The sequence below is a fragment of the Sinocyclocheilus anshuiensis genome, unplaced genomic scaffold (assembly GCF_001515605.1).
Source record: "Sinocyclocheilus anshuiensis isolate Anshui unplaced genomic scaffold, SAMN03320099.WGS_v1.1 scaffold2468, whole genome shotgun sequence".
Taxonomy (NCBI): Eukaryota; Metazoa; Chordata; class Actinopteri; order Cypriniformes; family Cyprinidae; genus Sinocyclocheilus; species Sinocyclocheilus anshuiensis.
This window is the reverse complement of record NW_015547755.1, coordinates 316,851-338,591: the sequence shown is the minus strand read 5'-3', so window position 1 is coordinate 338,591 and position 21,741 is coordinate 316,851. Positions and strand designations below refer to the sequence as shown.

The following is a 21,741-nucleotide window of genomic DNA, read 5'->3' as shown; positions in this document are numbered from 1 at the left end:
TAATGATATTCCAGTGAGCCGCTTTGTGATATCACAAAGCCCGGAAAACAAACGCTGTAGTCCAAACGAGCCGTTCGTTGTAGTTCTTGAAAAGGGATTTAAAAAAAACGAAATATCTCCCTTTGGAGTGGACTTTGAGATTTGTAACTTTCTAGATCTTTTTTTATGCCCAAACATACACACTACACACTGACTAAAATTAAAACAGTGAAAAAGCATAATAGGACCCCTTTAAGATTTTCCTAAAAGTCATCTGCAGCGTGAGCGTGTCCGTAAATTACGGCCTCCGAACGGCAGGCGACGCTGTGACGTCACGGACCTTCTGAGCGTCTCCACAGCGCGCACGCATCTCACTCGTCAGAGGAAGTCGTCAGGATTCGGTTTCCTGTCGCTTCGTCCTGAACTGAAACACAACAAAGCTATGCTAATATAATGGTCGCAGCAGTTTAAAAGCGATTTATTTAGCTCCGCACTTCAGCGTCATGTGTCATAAATGAATTCCTGGTCTAACACTAGCGTGTAATCCTGAGAAAAATGGATATTGCCACACCGCCAGAAGGTAACTTCTGTGATTAGCGCGAACGCTTGTGAACTGACATTATTTACACTAATAAACACGCAATTAACACATCAAATCAGCATTTAAGTGCTCTTTAGTTTGTGTTGACTGTCTAGTGTGGTAAGATGGCAAGTGAAATTGCTAAATCGATTGCAGGTGTATTCACTGCCTTTATATAAAGCTTTTACAGTAATGTCAATGGTGACCAACATACTAGTACAAATATTATATTTATTACATTAAAACTGTGGACAGCTGGTGTTACAGTCATCACAAAACAATATGAAAGGAAATGTCTTAAAGCTCTTACACTTTGAAAAAGACCACACATATTTAGTAATACTTAAAAAATGAAAAAATATTTATATTTAATATATGTAAAATATATTAAAATAATTAGGCTAGTTATAATCTTTAAAAATAATACTGTTACATTTAAAAAAATATACTATATTTTCCCCATCAGATCAAGAGCTGCGTAATGTCATTGACAAACTGGCCCAGTTTGTCGCCCGAAATGGACCCGAGTTTGAGAAGATGACCATGGAGAAGCAGAAGGAGAACCCCAAGTTCTCGTTTCTGTTCGGAGGAGAATATTTCGGCTACTACAAATACAAGCTGGCCATCGAACAGCAGCAGCGTACGTGAATAAACCACTGTAGAGCATCAGTCGCATTTATTTCTGCTAACCAGTGTTATATTAGTAATATTTATATACTCTTATAGTTTTTATTTAGCTTTTATATTTTTATTTATGTTAAATATGTTATGGTCTTTTTATAATTTTTTTACGTTTTAAAATAATATTTTTTTAGGTTTAATATATTTTTATATCAGTTTTAGTGTTTATTTATTTTTTGTAATCTTGGTGCTTCAGCTTAAACTTATTTTTTAAACTTGTACGTATTTTATCTAAATTGTTTTATTATTATTTTTTTTTATTTCTGCTTAATTTTTTATTACCAAAAATGTTTTTAATAGTTCTAGTTCACGATAATGTGTGATGGAAACCGCTAGATTTGCTTGTTTTGTATTGTGTGTGTGTATTTATTCGTCTTTAAGGTGTGCTTCTCTCCTTTATAGATTCTACCACTCATGATGATGAATATAAAATGGAAGGTATTTATTAGACCGATGATCAGACATGTTTCATTTTCTCTGGTATTCATGGAGTTCTTCTGCATCATCAATGCTTTAATTTTTTTTTTAAATATTTTATTTGTCAGATTTTGTTATAGTTTACATTTTCTCAGTTGCTGTTACTATTTCTTAGGGATTTGAACCAAATATTAAAGTAATAGTTCACCCAAAAATGATAATTTGCTGAAAAAATACTCACCTTCAGGCCATTTAAGATGTAGATGAGTTTGTTTCTTCATCAGATTTGGAGAAATGTAGCATTGCATCAGTGTCTCACCAGTGGATGCTCTGCAGTGAATGGGTGCCGTCAGAATGAGAGTCCAAACAGCTGATAAAAACATCACAGTAATCCACAAGTTATCCACACCACTCCAGTCCATCAGTTAATGTCTTGTGAAGTAAAAAGCTGTTTGTTTGTAAGAAACAAATCCATCATTAAGATGTTTTCAACTTCGATAGAGAGTCTTCAATCCATAATGTTGTTTTCTTCAGTGAAAAAGTAATCTTGGCTGAATCAGGAGAGAAATCTGCACAGATCCAGCACCGTTCACAAGCCAAAACAGTTGTACACAAATATGTGGCTGTATTTTGATGTGAGAGTCAACAGGGGATGAACTTTTTCACTGGAGGAAGCATTATTATGGATTATGGGCTCATATTTCTGCATATTTCTCTCCTGATTCAGACTAACATTATGGATAGAAGAATCTCTATCCAAGTTAAAAACACCTTAATGATGGATTTGTTTCAGCTTTTGGCTTCACAAGACATTAACTGATGGACTGGAGTGTTGTGGATTATTGTGATGTTTTTATCAGCTGTTTGGACTCTCATTCTGACGGCACCCATTCACTGCAGAGCATCCACTGCTGAGACACTGATGCAATGCTACATTTCTCCAAATCTGATGAAGAAACAAACTCATCTACATGGCCTGAAGGTGAGTAAATTGTTAGCAAATTTTAATTTTTGGTTGAACTATTCCTTTAAAGCAAAGAATGTTACTTCCCTGCAGTGTTTTTTGCTGCATACATGACATCTAAACTTGCGCAGCGTGATTTTAGGTTTACTTTTGTTTGCAAATGAAAGCATTCTATATAAATCTTGATTCAGATTTTCAGTTTTATTTTCAAAGAAGCCGCAAGCAAGTCGTTTTTCTTTGTGGGTTCTTTACTTGATTTCTTTCCCCTCAGTTATTTGCAGTCAGTTTACTATGTCATGTTTTTCATGCGACTATCGCAAGACATGGAAAATCAGAGGGGAACAAACCAGCATGAGTGATTTCCTGCATGTTTCTCTGATCTGAATGGCTTTGCTCTGGGAACGTCCATTCCAAAGAGAGTCACACTTCCCAGTGTGACCGTTCACACACATCCGTCAGATCTGGACGCACCGGCAGGCAGATGTTTGCCTCAGCGTACAGTAGGCGTGATGTTTTTTGCATCTGCGTGTTCTTGTGATTCGCAGAGCTCTGTAAACCTCCAGGTAATGAGGTCGCCGATGTTTCCGCGACGATGACGATGCTCCCGCCGCCGCCGATCCCGCCAACCACGCCGTCTGTGGAGGAGCTCATCCAGCAGAGCCAGTGGAACCTCCAGCAGCAGGAGCAACACCTGCTCAGCCTCAGACAGGTACATCAAGCTCTTCTGCACACCAGGGTTGCATTTATTTGATCAAAAAATACAGTAGAAACAGTAATATTGTGATTAATCCTTCTTGTGAGACTAAATTTAGTCGGTGTCTCCTCCTAGAGTTTTCAGGCTACAACCACCAAACTTGGATCAGACCTTCAGACTGGTCTGACTCGGGTTGCTGTATCTTTTCTAACTGATCGGACTTATGGTTTTCATTAAATGGACAATCAAAACAACGAAAAGTCCCATAGACTTTCATTGAGGGGGTGAAAACTTTTGCACAGTAACATACATGCAGTATTTAAGCTGTCTTGTCACTAGCAAAGCTTAACGACTATTCTAGGACAACATGTTAATCCATGCTAGCAATGTGCTAATCATGTTCATAACATGTTAAAACAGGCTAGCGATGTGTTAAAACGTGTCGCTAGTATGAATTAGCATGTTGCTAACATGTTAAATCATGTTAACATGCTGAAACATTCTAACAATGTGTTAAATCATGCTAACAACTTGTTAAACCTGGCTAGCAATGTGTTAAAACATGTTGCTAGCATGGATTAGCATGTTGCTAACCTGTTCAATCATGTTAACATGTTAAAACATGCTAGCAATGTGTTAAAACATTCTATTGTATTAAATCATGTATGCTATATGATTAATCCTGTTAGCAATGTGCTAGTAATGTGTTAAATCATGCTAGCTACATGTTAAAACTGGCTAGCAATGTGTTAACTTGTTGCTAGCATGGATTAGCATGTTGCTAACCTGTTAAATCATGTTAACATGTTAAAACATGCTAGCAACGTGTTAAAACATGCAACTAATGTATTAAATCATGTATACTATATGATTAATCCTGTTAGCAACTTGCTAGTAATGTGTTAAATTGTGCTAGCAACATGTTTAAACCTTTTAGCAATGTGCTACAACATAACATTTTGTTGACTTCAAGTAAAATCTTCAAACTTCAAGCTTTTCAAAGTTATTTCAAACCTCCAAACAAGGCTTTGTCAAACCAACAAACTTTGCACATCTAGTTTAAAATGTAATTTATTTCTGTGATCAAAGCAGAATTTTCAGCATCATTGCTCCAGTCTTCAGTGTCACATGATCTTCAGAAATCATTCTAATATGCTGATTTGCTGCTCAAGAAACATTTCTGATTATTATCAATGTTGAAAACAATTGTGCTGCACAATATTTTTGTGGAAACTGTGATGCATTGTATTTTTCTGGATTCTTTGATGAATAGAAAGTTCAAAAGAAGAGCATTTATTTGAAATAGAAATATTTCGTAACATTATAAACGTCTTTACTGTCACTTTTGATAATTTTAACGCATCCTTTATATATAAAAGTAATGATTTTTATTTTTTTTATTTTACAGTCCCCAGACTTTTGAACTGTAATATATTCTGTTGAATAAATGTGTTTTGGGCTTTCAGGAGCAAGTGACGGCCGCCATCTCTCTGGCGATGGAGCAGCAGATGCAGAAACTGCTGGTGGAGACGCAGCTGGACATGAACGAGTTCGACAACCTGCTCCAGCCCATCATAGACACCTGCACCAAAGACGCCATATCGGTACGAGCCGTAAATCTGCCTCGCTCACCAGATGCGTCTCAGATTAGTCATTTTGTGCTTATTTTTCGTTCTCTCTCAGGCTGGAAAGAACTGGATGTTCAGTAACGCTAAGACCCCGCCGCACTGCGAGCTGATGACGTCGCATCTCAGAAACCGCATCACTGCGGACGAGGCGCATTTCGAGCTCCGCCTGCATCTCATCTATCTGACCAACGACGTGCTGCATCACTGGTGAGACGCAGAGCTTTCATCTGAACTGTGTTCTGGCACTTTATAATGAATTTGAATATTCAAGTCAGCTGTTCTGCTTTATCATTAATATACTATTATAGTATCATAGCATTAAATAATATTTTGAATTAGTTTTTATATTTGTTTCCATTTTCTTTATAATTTTAATTCCTTTTTTTATATGTAAATATTTAAAAATATTTTTATATTACATAACTTTAGAGTATTATTCATAGTAATGTTAGAAATATTTTTATAAATATTTTTTATAATATTTACATTTTTTATAATATTTGTAATAGATTTAAATTTTCAGTTAACATAAATGTTTTTTATTCATATTTAATTTTTGTTAATAATCAGGGGTCATTTTGATTATATAAATGAAGAACTTAATCATAAATTATGCATAATGTTATTTAATGTGATGCTTTATTTTAAAGTTCTCAAATTTTTGTATTTCCTGTTTTCATTTTAATTTTAGTTTAGTGTTTTGTCATTTTTTTTTATTTAATTTTTTGAATGTCTATTTTTAATTTTATTACTCATTTCAGTTTCAGTTGTAGCAATTTTAGAACGTAAACTAAATGAAAATTGAAAATGTTGCTTTTCGAAACTAACTGAAATACAATAAGTTTGAATAATTTAATTTCAATGAATGTAAATGTTTTTTTTTTTTTTAAGTTTTAGTTAATGAGAATAACAACACTGGTTGGGTAATTTAAATAAAAAATTATTTGATATCTAATTTTTATTACATTTCACTTAATTTGTATAAATTTTCACTAGAATTTTAGGCTTCAAATGAAAAAAAGGTTATCAGAAAATAGTTATTATATTCACTTTTCACATTGGGAAAGCATGTAAAAGTAGTGGCCCATTTTAGTTGTACTTGGCAACTCAAAGTGTATTTTACGGCGTTTTATTGATTTTTCTCCCAAGTCAGAGGAAGAATCAGAGGGATCTTTTGGCGGCTCTACAGAAAGTGGTGGTTCCCATTTACTGCACCAGCTTCCTGGCTGTAGAGGAAGACAAGCAGCAGAAAATCACCCGCGTAAGATCATCCATCCCCATTTCTTCACGTTTCCCTTCTAGATTGACTTTTGGTAGATGTTATGATGTCAAAGTGAGCGGTTGTTCTTCATGTTTTCAGCTGCTGCTGCTGTGGGAGAAGAATGGCTACTTTGACGATGTCACCATTCAGCAGCTTCAGAGTCCGGCTCTGGGTCTGGGACAGTATCAGGTACAGCTCGTGCTCTCAGTGTTTGTTTTGCAGTTAAAGATGGAGGATGAGTTTCTCGTCACGTCTCTGTTGTGTCTGGTTTAGGCGTCGCTCATCACGGAGTATGCGCCGGTGGTGCAGCCCGTCCAGATAGCCTTCCAGCAGCAGATCCAGGTGCTGAAGACGCAGCACGAGGAGTTTGTAACTAACCTGAAGCAGCAGCAGACGGTGGCTGTAGCAGCAGCCGCGGCCGCTGTCGGTCAACTGACGCCTGCAGATGCCGACGTGAAGACTCAACCGCCCTTGACCTCTCAGCCTGGTAAAAACATATTTATAATAAAATAAAAAATACAATATTAATAATATTATTATTTATAATATTTTAGTCATCTATTTATATTACGATATCTTACAAAATTTGAGTTTTTATATTAAATAAATATTACAAATATTTAGTTTTTAATTTATTTTAATTTTAGTTGTAGCAATTTTAGAGCTTTGTCTTAAACTAAATGAAGATTAGATATGTATGGAAACTATCTGAAATAAGTTTTAGGTCAACCTGGGAAAAAAACATATTTGACATCACATGCAAATCAATGTGATAAACGATTTAAGTCAGAAGTAATCTAAAAGTAACCTTATATTACCTAAAATGTAGCCTAATAGATTGTTACTAATTACAATTTTCGTCATGTAATTTGAAATCAGTAACCTACAATTTATTAAATATTAAATGTACTAAATATACATTATATATTATATTTAAATGTGAATATATTATTACAAATATTTAAATTCTTAAATTAATGGAAAAAAACTATTTTCCAAATAATAAAAAATAGTGCATATTTGACATCACATCAAATCACAGACAAAGTCTCTTATGGAAAAACTGCTGTTCAAAAGTTTGGGGCTAGAACGATATTAATGCAGCAAATCTGAAGGATCATGTGACACTGAATAATAATATTTTACAGTTTTTATGGTATGTTTAATCAAATAAATGCAGCCTTGGTGAGCAGAAGAGACTTTCAAAAACATTAAAAATAACACCCCAATTTGCATGTCAGTCTTTACATCATGTGCATTTATTCTCCAGTTTGCTTTTGATGATTATATAATGTGTGGTCATGTGATGTCAATACAAACTTCATTCTTTTTGCCTTGATGTCATTCCTTTTTTTTTTTTTAGTTTAGAGCTTTATTAGCCCTCTTTAGGATTATTTATGACTACAGTGGTGCTTTACATAAATAGACAAAACATTTATACACTTACTTTAAAACAGACACTTTGTTGTCTTTCTTGACTATAAATGTGACCCTGGAGCACAAAAGCAGTCTGAAGTCGCTGGGGTATATTTGTAGCAATAGCCAAAAATACATTGTATGGGTCAAAATTATCGTTTTTTCTTTTATGCCAAAAATCATTAGGATATTAAGTAAAGATCATGTTCCATGAAGATATTTTGTAAATGTCCTACTGTAAATATATCAAAACTTAATTTTTGATTAGTAATATGCATTGCTAAGAACTTCATTTGGACAACTTTAAAGATGATTTTCTCAATATTTTGATTTTTTTGCACCCTCAGATTCCATATTTTCCAAAATATTGACCAAATATTGTCCTATCCTAACAAACCTTACATCAATGGGAAGCTTATTTATTCAGCTTTCAGATGATGTATAAATCTCAATTTCGAAAAATTGACCCTTATGACTGGTTTTGTGGTCCAGGGTTATTTTTGCTTATATGTGATTAATTATGATGTCATTCTTGGCTCGTTGTAATGTGGAAATTGATATTTTGTATGATGTCATCAGGAGATCTGAAGCCTCCAGGGGCCGGTCCCACACCTGCTGATTACGAAGGCCCTCAGAACCGACCATCAGACTCGAACCCAGCAGCGTCGTCCGACATTCCCTCCTCTAAACCCGGCTGGTTCGAGCCGCAGCACAACATCTCAGCGTGGAACCCGCAACAACCCGTAAGTGAACGAAATGCTGTAAAATCTCACAGATCTTACGCTGTTTGCAGCTGTGTATTAATACTAACTCAGGAACTGATTATAACTCAGGAACTGATATAATCTGCATTATCAGACTCCAAATATTAAATATTTGTAATTAGATTATACTGTTTTAAAATGCTCATAATCAGATTACAGTTACTATTTTATTGGTTGCATTTTACTCACACAATGGCAGTAAATTGTTCATAATTGATTTTTCCTGAATTTTTTCTAGCTTTTAATTTTTAAATTCTAAAATCAATTTATGAACCCCCTGCGTTTCATTCACAACCCTGTTTCAGAAAATCCAGAAAACTCTTTGCATTTTTATATCAATATGGAACAAGAGTATCCTATTTAAATCAATGTGATAAACGAGTTAGGTTAGAAGTAATCTAAAAGTAATCTAATATTACCTCAAATGTAGCGTAATAGATTGTTACTAATTACAATTTTATTAAATATTAAATGTACTATATATACATTATATATTATATTTAAATGTGAATATATTATTACATAAATTTAAAGTCTTAAATTAAAGGGGTCATAGGATGCTACATGCACTTTTACAGTTTTCCAAAAGGCTTTGACTTCGTTGAATAAACATGAGCACTGCACGTGTCAAAGTCGAAACCCGGTGCGGGTGTTTTTATATCACTGTATTTCTGAAGGAAACCGACAGTCTTCAGAAAATTTTAGATGTCATTTTCATTTCATCTTGCATGTAATGTCTGATAAAGCAGCGTTTGTGAGGGGAGCGCTGCTTTGTGAACAGCCGTTACCGGGGAAACCTCGATCTCTCCCGCTCTAAGCACTTCCTGCTGGCAGAGAATGAATTTGCATATATATATGCCGCCACAAATAGAGTGTAATTCTGTGGGAAATGTGTTATGTGCTATGTTACAGACTTTTCATTAAGACCCTATAGAATCATATCAACTTGTGGAAAATGGCCATCCTATGACCCCTTTAATGAAAAAAAACAAAACTATTTTCCAAATAAAAAAAATAGTGCTTATAGTAATTATTCTGCTCCAAAACTTCTGGATAATACTAGTATAATACTATAGTAAAATAAAAATACATAAAAACTAAATATAAATATTTAAAAAATAAACACAACAAAATTAGTAAAACTAAAATGAAAATAAAAACTGAAAATATATAAAATGATAAACTTAATTCATTTTGTTTAAGACCATTTTAAAAGTTTTATTTGACAATATGCAAGTAATCAACACAGCACCGATGCTAACATATTCAATGTTTCCGCCTCCAGCCACCATTCGACCCAGTTCAAGCCCCGCCCCCCTGCCCGCCCTGGAACAGCCACGAGGGCATGTGGAACGAGCAGCGGGACCCCAACTGGAGTGGCCCTCGGGACGGGGGCCCTGCAGGCCCCTGGAGTAGCCAGAACGAGCCACCGCCCTCCTGGAGTGGCCAGTTCGACCAGCCGCCGTGGAGCAGCCAGCCGGATCAGCCGCCGCCGTGGGGCCAGAGGGAGCCTCCCTTCCGCATGCAGCGTCCTCCGCATTTTCGCGGGCCCTTCCCTCCACACCAGCAGCCGCCACCGTTCAACCAGCCGCCGCCGCCGCCACACAACTTCGGACGCTTCCCGCCGCGCTTCATGCAGGACGAGTTTCCTCCGCGGCATCACTTTGAGCGGCCGCCGTATCCACCGCACCGATTCGACTACCCGCAGGGAGACTTCCCAGGAGGTGAGACCTCAGCTTTACTATTCGGAAAACCACTAGAGTTACACGTACGCAGAATGAGTTTATTTTATTTATTAGTTAAGCAGTATTTACGTAAGTTGTTGAATTTAATGCAGAAAATAATGTAAGAATGTGATTTTGTGGAAAAAATTTGCACAAATTCGCTGTCCTTGTGTTTTAATAATTCACAAAAATGTTTTGATGCAACTAGATGAGAAAGTTTTGTCAAAAACTAATATAGGAGGATGCGGATTTTCCACATTTATGTGTTGACATATTTTCTACCCATGCCAATTGTGTAAATCTGAGGTTTAACGTTTGAAAGTTAAGAAATTTAGACATAAATATGTGTTGTAATTTCACTGTTCTGTAAAATAAAATTATGATTACTAAATTACAGTACTGTTATTTTAATTATTTATTTTACAGCATTATTGTAATAGGGATATATGGAAAAAATGAAAATAAAAAACCCTGAAAATATTAAAATTTAAACCTTATTCAAAATACTAGTAAATACTGTAATACTGTACTAAAATTACTAAAAGGAAAGCTTAAAAATGTAATATAAATATAAGAAACAACAAAAATTAGTAAACTTGAGCTAAAATGAAAATGAAAATATATAACAAAAAATTAAACCTAATTCAAAATATTAATAAATACTATTATAGTATACTACTGATACTAAAATAACACTGGAAATCAAATTTGACCAATCAAAAATATTAAATACTCATTTTTATTTTACAGCACAGTTTATTTTAATTGTTTTACTTTACAGTATTTTTGTAATAGTAATATATTTATTTATTGATGTTTAATTTTTATGGTTTAAATAATAAAACACTGTTTTGAATATTACAGTAATTATAAAAAGTAGTCTTGAAATACTTGAATTAATTATTAATAAAAAAAATAAATCAAGAAATCAAGAAAAAAAAAATTGGACGCATATTGTTGTATAATAATTTAATGTTTAAATTAACCTGTTTTCCAAATAAAAAATAAAATAGATGTGTATTTTTATATTTTAATTGAACTGTTTTACAAAATAAAATAAAAAAACACATTGTGGTGTAATATTTTAATACTTAACCAATAGGTGTTTTTTTTTTTGTCCAAAATTCTGCCTTAGTTTTAAACAAGTAAAAAAAAAAAACAAATAAGCAAATTGTTTTGTTTTCAGATTTTGCACGTTTTTTTTTTTTATCACAAATTCTAATTTTGTATAAAAAAATTTGATTAAAAATAAATGGAATGTAAAAATATAAAAAAATAGTAATAGAAAATAGAAATGTCAGATATTTAGTGGAGCTTATAGTTGCATTGTACAGTTTTGCCTAGCATGTTTTTTTTGTGCTGAAATTTTAAACTTGGCGTAAGTAGGACTCAACTTTCCAGGTATGTCATACATTGTATTGTTCTTCTCATATCAGAGATCGGTCCGCCTCCTCATCACCACCCGAACCAGAGGATTCCCCCTCCCGGGATGTCTGATCCTCTTCCGTGGGGCGGGAACCAGCATCCCGATTTCGGACCGCCTCCTCATGGGTTTAACGGTCAGGCGCCCCACATGCGGCGCCAGACCCCGGCTCACGTCAGTCAGGACGACCCCAGCCTGGTTCCCAACGTGCCCTACTTCGACCTTCCCGCAGGACTCATGGCGCCGCTTGTGAAGGTAATTTTGCATTCGACGTCAGCTGGGAAAGTTAGTTTTTGTCAGTCTCATGCTAAAGGTGATACTTTCTCTTTGATAATAGCTTGAAGATCACGATTATAAGCCTCTGGACCCCAAAGACATCCGTCTGCCGCCCCCGATGCCTCCCAGTGAGCGTCTGCTGGCTGCAGTGGAGGCGTTTTACAGCCCGCCGTCCCACGACAGACCCAGAAACAGGTGACACCAGTGTGACTGCTCCTGAGTTGTAGCCATTTTTTGGTCGTTTTTATTTAATACTTCAGTTGTAATAACTGAAAATGATGATTTTTCCAGTGAGGGTTGGGAACAGAATGGTCTGTATGAGTTCTTCCGGGCCAAAATGAGAGCAAGGCGTAAAAAGGACCAAGACAAACGCAACAGGTGGGGATTAAATGAACTGTTTTAATGTATTCTAACAAAAAAACTATTACACTATTAATTTTGTTGGTTTAAATAAAACAGAAATAAAATGTGAATGTTAATTGAAAAAGCTTAAGCTACACAAAAATTACAAATGTTGATTTTACTAAGACTAAAACTGAAATAAAAACTTAATATAAAAAAACTAATAAAAATGAAAAAAAAATTGAAAGCTTAAAATAAAAAAATTCAACTATAATATTACTACTTTACTACAATAGTAAACTAAAATGACTAAAAATTAAAATGAAAACTGAAAATATAAAACGAAAACCTGATTCAAAATTCACGTGGTCGGTCAGTCATAATCGCTTCCACCGGCGGTGCTCATATGAAACATTGTTTACGTGAATATTATGACACGGGTGAGGTACAAAGCTTTGTTTACAAGAGAAATAATTAAGAATTCGTTCCTACGACATATTAATTAGTTCGTTCCCTCATTTTAGTTAAATCATGAGTTAACTTGGGAACAAATTAATGAAACATGGACCGTGGCCACAAAATTTATAAGTCCTAGGAACGAATTAACAAGTTGTAGGAATTATTATTTTTAATCGCCAGCTATTATTGATCGTCGATTAATCGTTGACATTCCTACTACCAATACTAAAATGACACTGGAATTCAGATGCGACCAAACAGAAGTGATTCCCATTGTTTCCTCGTTGGTATTTTTTTTTGCAGCACCCGAGGGAGTCCCTCCCGCAGTCGGTCACGCAGCCGAGGACGATCCACATCACGCTCCAGCTCCAGGTCTTCCAAATCCTCTCGCTCCAGATCCCGATCCAGATCCCGCTCTCGCTCCTACTCCAGATCTCACTCTAGGTATCCCCAAAAAATATCTGCTTTGACATTTAAACCATTTTTTCCAGCCACAGGAAGTTGTTGAACACATTTTTTTGACTTTCTCCTGTAGGAGCAGGAGTCGCTCCAGATCCAGATCCCAAAGTCGCTCCCGCTCCAGATCTCGCTCCAGGTCACGATCTCCAGACAAGCGTCGCCACGCTGCAAAATCACGCAGTCCGACGCCACCGTAAGTCGATTTGCTTTCGTTACCCAAGTCCAGTTCACATTTGAAAAGCAGATATTTGCTTTGTGATCTCATCTGTATCAGCTTTTTCCACAAAGGTTTATTTGGTATAGATATTACTAAATTACTACAAAATCTATTATTGTATTTCTGGTCACAAATCTTCTCCACATTTATTTTGAACTTTATAAGTTAAATATTGTAACAAAAACAAAATATCTTGTGTGCTTGCTGAAAAAATTATAAAAAATGTATCCCATCCAGATTGCAGTGTCTATGACTGTATTTTATTTTTTTTGTCACAACTCTTCACATTGACCTTCACAAGTCAAATATCGGGACTAAAGCTAAATTTCTTGTGCTGCATGATTAAAAAATTGTAAACAATTATAATTGGTGGTATAATCATTGCTGTCGTCCCATCTGACATAAAAAGAAATGTATGCAGATTTTACCAAATAATGATTTTCACCTAATAAATGTAATAAAATTTACCCAAACCAAATAGCAATTAAGCATGACGTTGACATGAAATACGGTCTCTCTCCGCAGCTCCACATCTGGTTTGGGTTCAGGTCCTGCTGCGTTACCCGTCGACCTCAGGCTGGGTGAAGAAAACAAAGGCCATCAGATGCTCATGAAGATGGGTAAGTGATCAACAAACGCCGCCATGAACCGATCTTTCTGTTGATCCAGTGCTAAATCTCTTCCTGTTCGTCCTGCAGGCTGGAGTGGATCAGGAGGTCTTGGTGCTAAAGAACAGGGCATTCAAGACCCCATCAAAGGAGGAGACATCCGGGACAAGTGGGACCAGTATAAAGGAGTGGGAGTCCAACTGGACGACCCGTACGTGAACTACAGGCGAAACAAAAGCTACAATTTTGTCGCAAGGATGAAAGCACGAGAAAAAGGTATTTGTGTTTGTAAAATAGAGACCTAAAAATGAGCAGCAGCCTGTTTTCCAAGTCAAACATCACTAATATTGATGCTAATAATTAGGGTTAGGGGTTTGATCAAACTATTAACCATATATATCGAACTTACTATTAATTATAACCAAGTATGAATGTGTTTAAATCTTTTTTTTGTCCTCAGTAACCAGAGACCCCCAGGAGCCCTCCAGCACAGAGTGATCACCCGTCACACGTGATCTGTTTTTTTTTTTTTACTGTAGTTGTCAAAGCTGTTTTTCAGATTCGTTTGGATGTTCTCGTCGCACTCGAGTTTCTTTCTGTAGTAAAATGCATCAGTGCATCAAAGCATCATATTGTAACTCACAGAAATTGTCCGTGTCATTGCAAGCATTTGCTTTGATTAATCTGAGACTCTGTACAAGCAAAATAAAGATGTTTGAAAAAGGGCACGTGTTTATGTAAACATTTCATATATGCATGAATGATTGAAGTGAAGCACAATGAACAGATACTGAAAAATGCTGGTTTATTTTAGGCACGTTATTGCATGAACAATGATTGAAAAGTTTTGGCTGTTATTAATCTATGGATGATGCATCCAAAACGTTGATCATCTGTTTATTCAACTGTAATGATAGTCTCTCATTTCCTGTAGAACTTCATCTAAAGCGTCTTCAATACTCAGTTTGGGTGGCCTGTGAGCACGAATAAACTAGAAATAAAAATTAAGTCCTGTTAGCAAACTCTAAAGATATTATGAAAGAAATATATAAATAAAAATGTTTTGATATATATAAATTTGTTACAACAGTTGTACGTGTAACCCTCAGCCTCATTTTCTTTCCTCGTCAAAATCTTACCTCTTTAGTATCCTCTAGTGTGGTGTATTTGTAGTCGGCAGGTCCCAGTGACTCGATCATTGACGTGTAATGACGTCTGGTGGAGTCGATGAATCCTCTAGTAAGGGCCAACTGCTGCCGCAACATGTCGTTGAGTGCAAAAATGGCAGGACTGTATGCCGTCAAACCTGTTGGCATGGAAGACAATGAGCTAGTTCAACTAGGAAGCAGAGGATTTTTCTCAGTGACTAAAATGTTCTGACTGTTTGAATAACTCTAGGTTCAGAGTTATTCAAACGTAAAGCGTGTAGATCATATTGTAATTCTTACTCTCGATGGCTTCAGCGCTGACTGTGTGACTGGCTATTGGAGTAGGGTCCACGTACGTCATGCCCAGTGATGGACCAACAGCAGCTATGCCTGAAAAAAATGCTGACATAAATGGGTGGATCTCACAAAAACACGTCTTTCTAGGTTTTTTGCCAGTATGGTAATGGGAATTTTGGAGGAAAATGTGCTTAAACGTCATGAAAATAGTCATGATGCACAACAAATATTCTCTTTTCTTTTGATGTTAAGACAAAATATGACCTAGATATGTTCTTGACAGTTTTTGTTAGATTCACCCAAATTTATTTTCCTCAAAACAAGAATGAAAGTGGTCTTAAACTCTAACCCTGAGGGACGTCCCAAAGAAATGATTCAAATATGATCTATACATGTTTTGACAGTTTTTGTTAGATTCACCCAAAATACATATTCCTCAAAACAATGAAAGTGGTCCTAAACTCTAACCCTGAGGGACGCCCCCCAAAAAATTGAGTTTTAAATATGATCTATACATGTTCTTGATGGATTTCGTAAGATTCTCCCAAATACATTTCAGTCAGAACAAGAATGAATGTGGTCCTAAACTATAACCCTGAGGGATGCTCCAAAGAAATGGAGTTTCAAATATGATTTAAACATGTTCTTGATGGGTTTCGTGAATTTGAATTGACTGAAGTATCGGATAATGTAAACCTACCAGAAGACCATGTGTAAGTTAGTCCATCCATCTGAGTCTGTACTGCAACCTCCTTCACGTGACCATTAGGACTGGGGCCGTGTGTGACTGTCACATTGGACGAGGTAGACCTCAAAGAAGAGTCTGAGTGGCGACTGGATGACGATGATTGTAATAAATTATGGTCATCGTCGTCGCCATCCTGGGATTTGTGTGAGCTGTACTGGGCCTCGCTGATCAGTGAGGCATCTTTGTCTTTATCTGTGAGACGTTCGGAGATCTCACTGGCGCTCTCTAGCGTCTCAGATGGGATCTCGCTCTCAAAATCACTCTCGTAGGCAGCCGAGGCCCCTTCTGGTGTGGGTGGTGAAGCAACATTTGAAATGTTGGATGACTTCTTGTTTCTGTCTTCCTGTCTGGCTTGTGTTTCTTTCTGTGATTAAAGACAATGTTTTTCAGCTTTAAAATATCTTGCGTAAATTATGTTCCGTTATGACATGTTCAACACACCTTTTCTTGTGAGATTTCAGCTGCTTCAAATGGTATAGGGGCAAGATCATCCAGTGTCATTACGTTCAGTTTAAAATCTGTGGGTAGATCATCAAGAGAAAAAATGTTTAAAACACAGTGAACAATTCAATTTAACAATAGTTATGAAAGGTTTCAGATGATTGCTAGATGTTGAATCCACAGGTGTTTTACCATCCAATACTGCACTTCTCTCGCTCAGAGTATCATCAGAATCAGGTGCCGCAGCAACAGAAAAAAGATCGTCCAAAGACTGGATCTCACTGTGATCCGTTTCAGAGGACACTGAATGTTCAGTAAACTGGACCATGCGTGACTCAGGCCTGCTGGGGGGAGGAGAAAGACTTTGATGGGTGAGAACTTTATGTCTTTCAGTAGCTGGCGAAGATACGGTGGACTTTTCACTGCTCTTCTTGTATAACTGGAAAAGAAGAAAGTCATACTGGTTTAGAATGATAGGACAGGAGAGTAAACTGGGGTCAAACAACAATTTTACTGTTCTAATACCTTTTTAACTGGTTGAGGACTCTTTTGCCTCAGTGCATTTTGCAAGGAACCTTCTGATAAGCTAAAAGAATCTCCTAGAAGTCTTCGCATGTCCTGTTCGTCGCTGTCTAAACTGACTCTCCTTTCTTTACGTTCATTCAGACCAGATGTTCTCTCAGGAACCTTCTGCTCTCGAGGTGCGGACACAGTCCTCTTCTTTAGAAAGCGATTCCCTGTCATGCTCAGATCACTGCTGGACTGTAAAGATATACGTGTCTCTTGTGGTTCTGAGAGGTTTGTATGGATACTAGGGCCGTCACTTTTGGTTTTCTGGTTTCTGATGCGGTTCTCGATGAGCGCTAGCCTACTCAAAGATGTGCTTTGTGAACTGCTTTGAGGTATGAACGTTCCTGCAGGAGTTCTTCTAGGAGCAGATGACACTCGGTCTCCAGTGGCATCTTTGGAGGACTTCTTCAGAAATCGGCTCCCACCACCCAAGCTGAAACTCTCCAATGTCGTAGTCTTCGCAGGGTCCTGGTTTTCACTCTCTGATGCCGAAAAGACTTCGCTCAAATCCTGGAATTGCATCTGCCTGGACAGTGACACGAATTTTCCAGAGTTTTCCTGGGTAAACAAGAGTTATTGCAACACACCACAGACATTTAATAACGGAGTCGGTAACATGATCTCCACATATCCCAATTGTAATGCTGCTTTATTTATTTATTTATTTTGAAATCTATCATTATTATGTGCTATGATTGCCCTAACCTTTGTTACAATAACATTAAACGGCATTAAAATACTGCATTATTCATACAAATTTTGCAAAGGCAACATTACTTTCAACAGTGTATGGAAGCCTGTTTCTGCCACTGAATACATAATTGACACAATTCTGACTTTTTGTCTCGCAATTGCGAGTTTACATATGATACAAAGTCGCAATTCTGAGAAATGAAGTCAGATTTGCATGCTATAAACTCGCAATTGCGAGAAACTCGTATTTTCGAGAAAACAAATCACAATTGCACGTTTTTATCTTGCAATTGTGAGTTTATATCACGTGTGAAAAAAAGTCAGAATTGTGAGATAAAAAGTCGCAATTACCTTTTTTTTATTCAGTGGCAGAAACGGGCTTCCATACATAACAGTAGGCTAAAAGCCTGACTAAAAAGCTATTTGCATATTGATAATATTTGTGTAACACACACTAACCACATCTCTTTTGTCCTTTGAAATCCCATTGTTTGAGACTCTCTGTCCAGAGAGCTGAGCCTTCGCCCGCTCCAGAGCTGAACTCCTTCCTCCACGACTCCACATCTTGATTAGTTAGTAAACATCGCCAATTTGTTAAACTAGACACAGTTTGCTTTTTCACATGCATAACATAAACACAACATGCCTCGTCTCAATTGAAACCGAGCAAATCGCACGGTTGTTGTCTATATCTCATGTTTACGACGGAACGCGACGCTCGTCCTTGTTCTCCATGACAACGTCGCGAGCGTTCCGAAGTCACCGGAAGCGGATGAGGATCTGGTTTCACTTCCTCCACTCGATTGTTTACTATAAACCTTACAGTTATTTATTGCGTCGATTTAATGGAGTTTAATAACAAACCTTCCTTCAAATATGCCAAATGAGATTTGAGGAAAATAGTATTTTATTTTGTATTTATTCCTTATTTATAATTTATGAAGGATTGTACTTTATCTCCCTCTAATAAAACACAATAGATGCGTTATTGACAGGGTCCCTACGCAGTGTTCAATGCTCCCTACTCCCTAAACACGGGATATTCGTTGAAGTGGATTTCACTGACAAAAATCGCTCTTTTTTATTGCTTGAAGAACATGCAAAATACCAAATAAACAACAGAAGGAAAAATCTTAATACAATTCAAGGAAGTCCAAATAGCAGCATAACAAGACATATATAGATAAACAAAATAGACACAACAGGAAAAGTAAGAAATAAAAAATAAATAAATACAGAATAAATAAATAAGTAATCTTTTTAAAGAAGAAAATCAGTAGATTATTGCAAACGTGGGAGTTTTTCAAAAAAATGTAATTATCAAAAAGTTATGGAAGCTTAAATTTACTGTAAAGAAAATGCACTATATTAATTTCTAAAATGGTATAAAATTAAAGCCTTATGTCTAAATAAGTTATATTCCAAATTTGAAGTTGATATGAAAAAAACTGAGGTTTCTGTGAGATTTTATTTAGGGCGTTATACCACAAACAGCCACCGGGTGCCATCCAAACTCCATTGATTTTTTTTATTGCATTTTTTTCTGTCACAAATGTCTAGATCCTCTGTCAATCTCAAAATAACCACCAAATATGGAATCCTGAGACTGGACCTTTCCAATGATATGTTTTATGTCAAGATTATAAAAAGGTTTGATTCTAAAAGACCGTAATGCATTTTGTAATATGACACTTGACACTATTTCCCACTTATGAAGTAGTGTTGGGTCGTTCTTGAACGATTCGTTCATTTTGAACGAATCTTTAATGTGACTCGGGAAGAACGAGTCGTCTCGGGGAGTGATTCGTTCAGTCGCGCATGCGCAACATCCTATAGGTTCTGTACTGGAATTAGTCAAGTAGTTCACCTGTTTCGAGTCTTCGGGTTTGAGTCGTTCGTTCATCACGTGACAGCCCCATAAGCTTAATAGAATAAAGACCAAAGATTACCTGTTAGATTTACCCAAAACGAATTATATCTTATGTTTAACCACTAAAGAGACTTCAGAGCCAGCAGCAAATGTCAGAAGGACTAGCCGAGTTGAGGCTGCTCTCGTCGGGAAACATGAGCACTGAGCGCCCGCTGATCACGTGTAGCTGATCGTCTCCGAAATCGGCGAAACACATTTTTAAATAGGCGCTGTCTTTACAAATAAACCGCAGATTTGAGTTTTAAACAACTACATTCTCGCCTGAAATACTTTTAAAAACTACATTTCATGACACAATAACAGTAATATTTTGAAACTTATCCGAATAATTGGTGATTGAAATACAATGCTTCGTGAACTCAACCAATCAGCATGTTTAGCGCCCAAGTCCCTTCCCCGAAAGTTCCGGACCTTTGAAAAAGTACTACCTCGTGAGCAGGGACTTTCTGAGGGGCCATTTTTTACACGGAACTTTATTTAGATCCTGGTTCCTGCGGTGGAAACACACCGAGTACCTGCCCAAAGTCCCTAGTCCTTAGTCCCTAGTCCCTAGGTAAAGTTCCTGTGGAAACGGGGCTATATTCATCTGCTGATATTGATGTAATCTTTTATATTTGATTCAGGGGTTTAAGAGCTTTTAGAAAAGTACCTGTCTTGCAGTGTTATTGGACAGATCCAGTGTGAAAGGACTTATTGTTTATATTTCTCTCAGATAATACACACTTTACTACTGCTGTCCATTTGCCATTTGCATTTGCTTTACTTTATCAATAAAGTTTTCTCACTCTGAGGTTCAAGACTTTCTCCATGTTTTATTTTCAAATGAAAACAAATTAAAACATTTTATTTTTATTTGCTATCTGGGAGTAGTGTTAGGGGAGGGGCCATGCGCAGTGACTCCAGTGCATCATCTAGACATGATTTCAGCCTCGCCCAAAAAATCCTGAACACAAAAATGGTGAAAAACTGTATAATGGTCTAAACAACCCAGTATACCACATAGTTCACAGTCTTTGTAACATGTTTGAGCAATACCCAGACAGCACAGGTACGTCTGCAAGATGTCTGTTAAAGATCCCTTCATCTGGAAAGCATCTGCTGTGTACAAACATCTGATAGACATCTTTAAGATGTCAGTTTTACATGCATTCTAAATCATAAACATCTTAAAGACATCTTCTAAACGTCTATTTGACATCTGATAGGAAACGTCCTATAGACGTATTGCAGATGAGCAAACACTCTAATACGTCTTGCAGATGTAAATGCAGACATCAAATAGACATCTCAGTGATGTACCTGTGCTGTCAGGGTACATTTATGAAGCGTCTAGCATTAGTTCTGGCAGGTCACGTGAGCCAAGCTAGCATCGGCTGACTCTCAGCTGATCATTTACCTATTGGAATGCGACGCATGTCACAGCATTTCTATATAAGGTATTATTCAGCAGCTTTATCTCTTGCTCAGGAGCAAATTAGACGGCGAATTCCGTCTCTGTAGGAAGCGTACAATCAGGAATTTTACGAGAGGGGTTAGTTTCCCACAGTTTCTCATCCAATTCCAGTTCGTGAACTTGAACACGAATTCGCCGCATTGATTGATATGAGTGAGCACCGCTTCTCGCAATGATACATGATTGACATGGACTCGTTGCCCACAAATCATCGCTGAAGTTATGACTGCATCAGCAACACTTTGCACGAGATCTGCCTTCCCCGCTGGAAGAAATAAGATATCAAGAAGCGGATCAAGCATCCACCTCAGAGCTGGCTATATCACCCTTTATTTATCTCTGAATGTTTTCACGAAGCTAAGCTAAGTTTCTTCTTTTATTCTCATTGCTAATGCTATATTGGAAAAATTATATATTGGCAAATATTGCTAATTGTTTAAGGCTAGTTGTTCAGTAATATGCTTGTTGCTAGGCATGCTGTTGCTTTAGGCTTATATTGGTTCCCTGATAGCACACTTACATCACAGACACTCTATTTGACGTCTGCATTTACATCTGCAAGACGTATT

At 36.8% G+C, this 21,741-nt stretch overlaps 2 protein-coding genes across 3 annotated transcripts; one reads left to right on the top strand and one right to left on the bottom strand.

Annotated features, from left to right (window-relative positions):
- Nucleotides 1-354: 354 nt before the first annotated feature.
- LOC107704497 (calcium homeostasis endoplasmic reticulum protein) lies at nt 355-14,617 on the top strand. Of its 2 annotated transcripts, XM_016507431.1 has the most exons (19): nt 355-559; nt 1,026-1,199; nt 1,643-1,678; nt 3,167-3,330; nt 4,782-4,919; nt 4,999-5,150; nt 6,093-6,204; nt 6,304-6,393; nt 6,478-6,691; nt 8,200-8,363; nt 9,670-10,108; nt 11,545-11,786; nt 11,869-12,002; nt 12,099-12,185; nt 12,912-13,052; nt 13,144-13,260; nt 13,810-13,904; nt 13,983-14,168; nt 14,353-14,617. In XM_016507431.1, the coding sequence occupies exons 1-19, from the start codon at nt 535-537 to the stop codon at nt 14,388-14,390; spliced, it is 2,748 nt and encodes a 915-aa protein (XP_016362917.1). In that variant the 5' UTR covers nt 355-534; the 3' UTR covers nt 14,391-14,617. The 2 variants fall into 2 exon arrangements, with proteins under 2 accessions (XP_016362917.1, XP_016362918.1); XM_016507432.1 differs by lacking the exon at nt 1,643-1,678.
- Nucleotides 14,618-14,671: 54 nt separating this feature from the next.
- Nucleotides 14,672-18,548, bottom strand: cunh19orf44 (chromosome unknown C19orf44 homolog). Its single transcript, XM_016507434.1, has 8 exons — nt 18,249-18,548; nt 17,052-17,654; nt 16,719-16,965; nt 16,527-16,603; nt 16,038-16,449; nt 15,341-15,430; nt 15,032-15,198; nt 14,672-14,883 (listed from the first exon to the last, which is right to left on the bottom strand). Exons 1-8 carry the CDS (start codon nt 18,351-18,353, stop codon nt 14,794-14,796), a joined length of 1,791 nt encoding a protein of 596 aa, XP_016362920.1. The 5' UTR covers nt 18,354-18,548; the 3' UTR covers nt 14,672-14,793.
- Between the last annotated feature and the right edge of the window lie 3,193 nt (nt 18,549-21,741).